The sequence below is a fragment of the Impatiens glandulifera genome, chromosome 4 (genome assembly GCF_907164915.1).
Source record: "Impatiens glandulifera chromosome 4, dImpGla2.1, whole genome shotgun sequence".
NCBI classification, from domain to species: domain Eukaryota; kingdom Viridiplantae; phylum Streptophyta; class Magnoliopsida; order Ericales; family Balsaminaceae; genus Impatiens; species Impatiens glandulifera.
This window is the reverse complement of record NC_061865.1, coordinates 47,958,125-47,966,023: the sequence shown is the minus strand read 5'-3', so window position 1 is coordinate 47,966,023 and position 7,899 is coordinate 47,958,125. Positions and strand designations below refer to the sequence as shown.

The following is a 7,899-nucleotide window of genomic DNA, read 5'->3' as shown; positions in this document are numbered from 1 at the left end:
AATCATTTATGCAAAATATAAAGTTTGAAACATTATTTTGTAAGATTTATGGCCTGACTTCCAATTGAATCATATTTAATTTTTTTTTGTCTAATTGGTATAAATAAACTTATCCCCAAATCATAATTTCAATATGTTAGTCCTTGTTGGTTGGCTTTGTCTTATTATAGAATAATTTCAAATAATACAATCATTCCATTCAATAATTTTCTCATCAATCCTCTAATTTAAATTCAATCAACATAATAATTTCTTTCAATTTTTCCTTTTTCTAATTATATATTGAAGAAATAATCTAATTATTCAAATAACCCAAAAATGAACAAGTAAGCAAATATTTGAAGAGGTGAATTTATAAACACATTTTAACAAAAACTAATTAAAGGGTTAGCTAGACATAATAATGCAATGAATAAATAGTTTTAGATAAATAGATAAGATAATAATAATAATGTTGGTTTTTTGTTTTGATACCCCTACTAATAATTGAATAAAAAAATAGAGAAAAAAAAAAAGTAAATTAAAAAAGAAGAGCCACTAGAGATGAGATAATAATAATAATTTTGAACCCCCATTCTCTCTTCTCCTCTCTCTCTTCTCTATTTATCTTTTTTTTTTTTTGAGCTCATCTGATCTTCTCCAGCTTTTCCAGACTTTGGCCATTTGATCGCCAACTGTTAAACAGTCAAATAAATATTATTAGGTGTTGTTTGCTTAACAATTTAAAATAAATCCAAACAAGGCCAAGTGAACCTTTTTCTGAGAAACGATAAAACATTAATTTGGTGTCGGGAATTATGTGTCATGTATTGAACTTAGATAAATTTTATTTTCCATGTATAATCACGTTTTGATACATTATTCCCAACACTTCGTAACACCAAATTTTCGCTCCTAATTATTAGTCATTCTTAAAACCAAAATAAGAATAGTACTAATGAACATAATATATATGAGTCACAAAAAAATAATAATACATTTGTATTATATTTAAGGGAGCTTTGAGATTTAGTTTAAAAAATAATAATAAGTTGAATTATTTAAATTAAGTATAGAAAACACATTATCAAACAAGACTAGATCATGTGCGATTTCTGATTCCATATGTGAGACCCACGTGACCATTGTTCATGATGATACAGACGTAGACAAATAATAATAATAATAATAATGCTAAGACAACGTGACAAAGAGATTCTCTACAATCATAATTATTACTAAATAAAACTAAACCATGTACTACTTTTGTTGAGAAACCATGGACAATTTTTTTTTTTCAAATAAAATTATTTTCGAAATCATAATTTTTTTATTCATTTAATATTAAAGATTACTTTAGGACCATAATTTAGACTATTGTGTGAATCTTGTTACTCTATTTCGTATAAAAACATATTTTCTATATCAACTTCTTTTTATCTATGATACTAAATATAATATAAAATTATAAATCATAATAACAAATATTTCAATAAAAAGACATAGTTTATGGATTATTTACCCAAGTATAACCCATTTTTGTTTAAATTTATTTTTGTAAAGTTTAACCTAAAAGAGATATGTACCGTACAGAAGATCTCACACGGGCTTGGATATGAGAGATGAGACAGTTGGCATTGGGCCTGTAGCTGATGGAGAGTAAATATGGGCCGCCATAGCATGTCCTGCCGGCCCATAATGATACACCGGGTACACCGGCATCAGATTATTACCACCCATAACCGGCTGGGCCGGGTACATCTGAGCAAAATGCCCGGCCATATATGGCCCACCCGCATAGCTTACTTTCTGTGTAAAAGCAAAAACAAAACATTTTTAGATCCATCTAATTCAGCATGTCCATGATCTTTTAATACTCCGTCATTACCTGATTATAGCCCATATCTGTACTGCTGACGTAAGCAGTGGGAGAATACCTGTTTCATTAAAAAAAAAACTTGGTCTGATTATTAAAAATAAGTTTATTTTCAAATAATTCATTGTATAAGATGAAAATAAACCATAGGGTCAGATCTAAGATGAAATATTTTGGTAAATTATGAATGAAACATGTAGATTAACGTAAGTTTTTGTCAGAATTTTTGTTCGGAATCAGCCCAATATAGATCCGACAAGCGTATGTTTTGCACAATGAGAATAAACAATCATAGGCATTATGGAATTATGATATTTAATTTGAATACTAACCCATAAAATATTATCATGTTATATTTCAAAATTTGAATCTATAACATAATTAATAAATAATTCAAACTAATTACAAATTACCTATAAAATGGCATAGTCTGTTGATAGTGCTGACGATGATGATGATGGTACGGTGATGCAGCATGTGGGGTCGCAGGGTAATAGTACCACTGCTGCATGTGATTATTGTTAACAGGTGCAGGTGACCCAGATCTGGGCCCACCCACTCCATTCGGTTTCGGGTTCGGACCTATAATAATAATAATAATAATTTAAGACCCCTCATGAATAACAGATTTACTCAATATATACCCATAAAACAGATTTTGTTAAAATCAGTTACCTGTTTGTTGTATTTGTTGCTGGTGGTTATGATGATGAGATGTAGCGGTTACCGCCGACGATCTAGGTCGCCGGGCACCAAGAGAAGCCAAATTACAGTTCGCTCTCCGTCCATTAATCGTCGGCGTTGCATCTTCACAAGCCTTCTTCGCCGATTCAGGTTCCTTAAACGTCACCTGCAAATCACATCGCAATCATCGATCCATCAGATCGGACTGAATTGATCAGTTTAATTGAAAAACCTAAACCTAGAATCTCATTACTGCGTTCAATTCAAGCGAAATAGAGAAGAAAATAGAGGAAACAATGAAAAATAACATACGAATCCATATCCTTTGGAACGGCCAGTGAGTTTATCAGAAATAATGACGGCTTCAAGTATATCACCAAACTTCTGAAAGTAATCCCAAAGGAGTTCTCTAGGAGTTTCCCAAGCGAGTCCTCCAACGAAAACCTTAGTCAAAGTTGTATCCCCAAATTGATCATGATCGTGTCCTCCGGCGACACCACCACCACCACCACCGCCGCCATTACCGTAATTGCTGCTGCTACTGCTCATCGTCATTATCAAATCCAAATCCAGAACGAAGAATCAACAGAGCATTTATAGAGAGAGAGAAGAGAGAATTTGGAAGGACTTTGGCGGAGGAAATTAGCAAAGCATATAAAGGAACAGGAAAGAAAGAGAGAGAAACAAACAAGGCCGATGCCAGCAGGAAATTGTATGGAATGTTAATTATATTTTTATTTTTAATTAATAAATTTACTTATATCTTTTTTTACCATATTAATTAATATATACGCGTTTTATTTTTAATTATTACTAAATATAATACAAATCTTCTCAGATATGTCAACTATATTAATTTTTTTTATTAATTATAATAAATCTGTCCTTTAACTATTTTAACTGTAAATTCCTTATAAATTCCCTATATATTATCTACAAATTAACCCCTATTTATCTATTATTTTTTCAACCAGCCCATTTGAAAATTATTTCAATATTTTTTACTCAGAATTATATTTTAAATATTATCTTACTTACCATGATGATGTAGATGACTTGTATAACTAGTTTGATAAGGTTATTTGGATAATGTACAAAAGAAAAAAAAATAGTTTTCATAATGTTTAATTACTTAATTGCCTTTAAATAATATTATAAAATATTTTAAATGATGGGTATTTTATATTTTATTTATTTAAAAAGATGATTTAATTGAGGAAAAGATAATTGATGAAAATTTTGATTTTTTGGGTGAAATTTAAAAATAAATAAAAACCATAAAGGAACTAGCTACTAGTGTAAATGTTATTTTATGAAATTATTATCTAAATTAATTTTTGATTATTATAATTTTTATCAAATTTAAAAAAATAATTTTTTTGGTGAAAACAAATAGATTTGTTAGGAAGATTTCTACTATACTCTTACAATTCCTATTAGTTTGAGATTTTATCTAGTTTTCATAGTTTTTGTAAATCTGAAATTAGATTTTAAAATAATTTTGACTGATAATTTATATTTAATAATGTAAACTTTAATATTTTACTTTTCATAAATCTTAAATAATACAATAATGTTTATTTTCGTTAATAAGATAATTTTAATTAAAATGAAAGAAGAATCTTGTATATTAAATAATTGAAGGACAAATTCGAACAATTTTATTAATATATTATTTAATTGAATGTGAAAACAGACAGATAAGCAAAGGTGTGGAGGCCATGAATGAATGAAGTGGCAAAGGGAATCAACGACCTATGAATTACAAGTAAGATTTATTTAATTTTTTTTATATGTTACCTGAATTCGATTTAGATTTAGTAAATTTATTTTTTTTACAGATTCTACTTAAATTTTGTTAATTTATTTACATATATTATTTGTCTGTTTGACAAATGAATATAGAAAATTCAATTTTATTTGTTTTAGTACAGCATGCAACTAAATTTATATTTATTTTATTTATTTATTAATATATATTTCTTTTAAAGTAAGACGTTTTTAATTATGTATACCCATATAGACACCTAAAAATAAATAATAAACTAGTTAAAACATTAATTATCTTAAGTGAATCCAAATTAGTAAACATAAAAAATACAGCATATACAAATCTTCATAAAAGAAATTAATTAATTATAATTTACATAATCACTATTAAGCTTGTACATATATCTTTCTTATTGAATTTTACTGTTGTTTTTTTATAAAAAAATTATATTTTCACATTTTTTAACATAAGTCATGTAAGTATTCGTCATCCTTTGAATGACTATTGCAATTAATTATACTAATGTCACTCAAAAATTTATCGTTTATCGACTTTATTCTTCAAATGACCGACTATAATTAATCACATCAATAACACTCATAGTTCTACATATATATCCTTATTCTCCGAGTGACGACTATTTAATTATGTCAATGACACTCACATTTATCCGTGTATAAGTATATTGACAATCACGTTATCGTTAACCGTTAACCATGGTGATAATATAACTAGATGTCCATTTTCTTTCATAGATCCATTAGTCCTTCTTTGTTTTCGCTTATAGAGATATGATAATAATGACTTCTTGATTAATTGGTCTTTAATAAATTCATACATAATAGAGCACTAAAATGTTCATTTTAAACTTGATTAAAAGTTAAATTTGAAGATAAGTAATAATTTTTTAATTAAACTATCTATAAGAATTTATTTTACCAAAATTGCTAACATGTTTGGTGATACTAAGAACAATTTTTTACTAATTTTTAACTAAAACATTTAAATAGCCTATTTGATTTCTCATTTTTTTTTCTTGTACTAAAACCAAGACAAATCAGATTCAATTTTCACTAATAATTACACTCTAATTAAACGGAGTCATGACTTTGGAGGGTATGATAATTAACTCTGAAAATAAACCCGAGTCACAAAAGAAAATCTGATAATAATTCAATAATTTCAATTGACGATAGATCTAAATATCATTTGTATCATAATAAACTAAATTTTATGCTAAATTAAGTAAAAAACACCTCACTAAAAATTGAATAATGATTTAAAAAAAAAATATAATATCAAACAAAAACAATAATTTCAATATATTGTGATTTTCATTTGAGTCATGATTGTGATAAATACTATGACAAAATATCAAATTTTAAATAAAAATATGTATTTATCAATTTATTTTTTAAAATTATATTTTATTATTGTTAAATGATTTTTTTTGTTGGGTTTATTCTTATAGAATATTAAGTTTTATTTTTTTAAGTATAAAAATGTAATTAGATATACGATGAATCATGGTTCATCTTTTAATTGAGACAAGTTCAATTTGAAGTTTAATCAGAAACTAAAGTTAAGTTGAGATAAAACTATTATTAAGTAAGATATTTGTTTTGCTTATTGAACTTGTATAAAATGATAGTTTTGTTTTTTCAGTTTATGCCAGATTCAATAAAGTTAAGCCTTAATTTTTTTTTGTTAACTAGTTAAGTTCTTCATAAATCATCTTTATACAGTTTTTTATCTCTTTAATCTTAATTATTGATTTTTATAAATTCAAACTTTAACATACATAATTAATGAATTAATGATCACAATAACAAATAATTTGAACCATTTTTAAGAATTAAAAAATCAATAGAACTTCATAGAAAATTGAAGGAGAAAAATAAAATTTCATACAAATCAAATGAGAAAGTAAAAGGAGTTTATTTTTATTAAATAAATATATATTTTTCTAATTTATTTTACTAAAATAAATTAGAAAATTTATTTTAATTTTATTTTTGAAATTTTATTTTTGAAATTTTATTTTTTATTAATATCTTCAATCACTTTTCTGTGCACGTTTCTCTTTACATCACTTACCTTGGAGTTGTTGCCTTTTATTCGGTTTAATATCTTGTTTAACCTAGTGCTACAATTGAGTCAAGCCGAGATTAAGCTAGCTTAAGCTCGAGCTCGACTCAATTAAATATTTTTTAGCTCGACTCAAACTTCAGTTAAAACGAGTTTATAAAATTGAGCTCGACTCGACTATAATCTACAAGCTCGACTCGACTCGAAAAACTTGAACTAAAATGAAATTTTCAAATATTGGTTAAAAAAATATTTATTTTAAATTTTAGGTTTTAATATTAAAATAAATAAAAAAATATATTATTTATTAAGACTCGAAAAAGTTTGAGACCGCAAATATTATATGAGCTCGAGCTCGACTCGAATATTAAACGAGTCGGCTCGAACTTACTCGAACTTGGTCAAAGTCAAACTAAAGTCGAACTTTGACTGAGTGGCTCAATATTGTGCTAAATATTAAACCTTACCCAATATTTTGTCCAATCACCGCCAATATGTCAAACATGGATGATATTTCCGGCGTCTTCGACGCGGAGTTGCAGTCTTCCGGCGGCCCGACCTATCGGATTCCTGGTTTGACTCCCACTCAGTGGCAGAATCATCTTCGCCTAGTTGGTAACGATGGTTCTTGCACGAATCGTTTGAGTGGTAAGTATCATTTATCTTGGATTATTGATTCAGGGGCTACCTTACATGCCACTGGGATCCAAGACTATTTAGTTGATTGCTTTGTGGGGACGGAGTGTCCAATTTCTCTACCCGATGGTAGCATTGTTATTGCTCATATACGGGGTTCTGTGTACTTATCTCCTGAGATTACTCTGAATTTTTTTTTATTTGTCACATCTTTGACATGTAACTTGATTTCTGTTACTTAGTTGATTGATGATTATCATGGTGATATCACATTTTCATCTGATTTATGTACTTTTCACGATCATAGTACCATGAAGATGATTGGAGCAGGTGAACAAAGGGGGGGTCTCTACTACTGGTGCAGTCTTCCGGCGCCACTTTTTGTCTTCTCAACTGAGAGTCTGGAGATTTGGTACAGTAGGATGGGGCATCCTTCAAATAGTGTGCTGCAGCATTTACCTGGTATTAGTGTTACTCGTCGTTCTCCTAGTGTTAGCCCTTGTGACATCTGTCATCAGGCCAAACAGTCCAGGAGTGTTTTTTATGACAGTTATTCATATGCTAGGAGTATTTTTGATTTAGTACACTGTGACCTTTGGGGTCCTTATGTTGTTCCCTCCTCTAATGGAGCACGTTATTTTCTTACTTTGGTTGATGATTTTAGTCGAGCTGTGTGTGTAGTTCTTTTATCTGCTAAAACTGAAGTTTTCACTGTCTTTATGAAGTTTATTGCTATGGTCAAAAAAACAATTGGGAGTTGATATTAGACGTGTAAGAACTGACAATGGAACATAATTTAATTGTTTGAAATCTTATTTTTCTGAGTCTGGTGTATAATTTTAAACTTCTTGTGTGCACACTCCTC

General features: G+C 28.3%; 1 protein-coding gene across 2 annotated transcripts; it reads right to left on the bottom strand.

Annotated features, from left to right (window-relative positions):
• Positions 1 to 355: 355 nt before the first annotated feature.
• LOC124936331 (probable RNA-binding protein ARP1) lies at positions 356 to 3,189 on the bottom strand. 2 transcript variants are annotated; one of them, XM_047476824.1, is made up of 6 exons: positions 2,852 to 3,189; positions 2,531 to 2,705; positions 2,269 to 2,437; positions 1,868 to 1,916; positions 1,566 to 1,788; positions 356 to 674 (listed from the first exon to the last, which is right to left on the bottom strand). In XM_047476824.1, exons 1-5 carry the CDS (start codon positions 3,092 to 3,094, stop codon positions 1,579 to 1,581), a joined length of 846 nt encoding a protein of 281 aa, XP_047332780.1. In that variant the 5' UTR covers positions 3,095 to 3,189; the 3' UTR covers positions 356 to 674; positions 1,566 to 1,578. The 2 variants fall into 2 exon arrangements, with proteins under 2 accessions (XP_047332780.1, XP_047332779.1); XM_047476823.1 differs by having other exon boundaries at positions 1,571 to 1,788; positions 2,852 to 3,187.
• Between the last annotated feature and the right edge of the window lie 4,710 nt (positions 3,190 to 7,899).

Coding starts and splice junctions, on each gene's coding strand:
- LOC124936331 (XM_047476824.1), bottom strand. CDS start 3,094: ATGACGATGAGCAGTAGCAGCAGCAATTACGGTAATGGCGGCGGTGGT. Junction 2,706..2,851: donor GTTCCAAAGGATATGGATTC/GTATGTTATTTT, acceptor TGTGATTTGCAG/GTGACGTTTAAGGAACCTGA. Junction 2,438..2,530: donor GCAACAAATACAACAAACAG/GTAACTGATTTT, acceptor TTATTATTATAG/GTCCGAACCCGAAACCGAAT.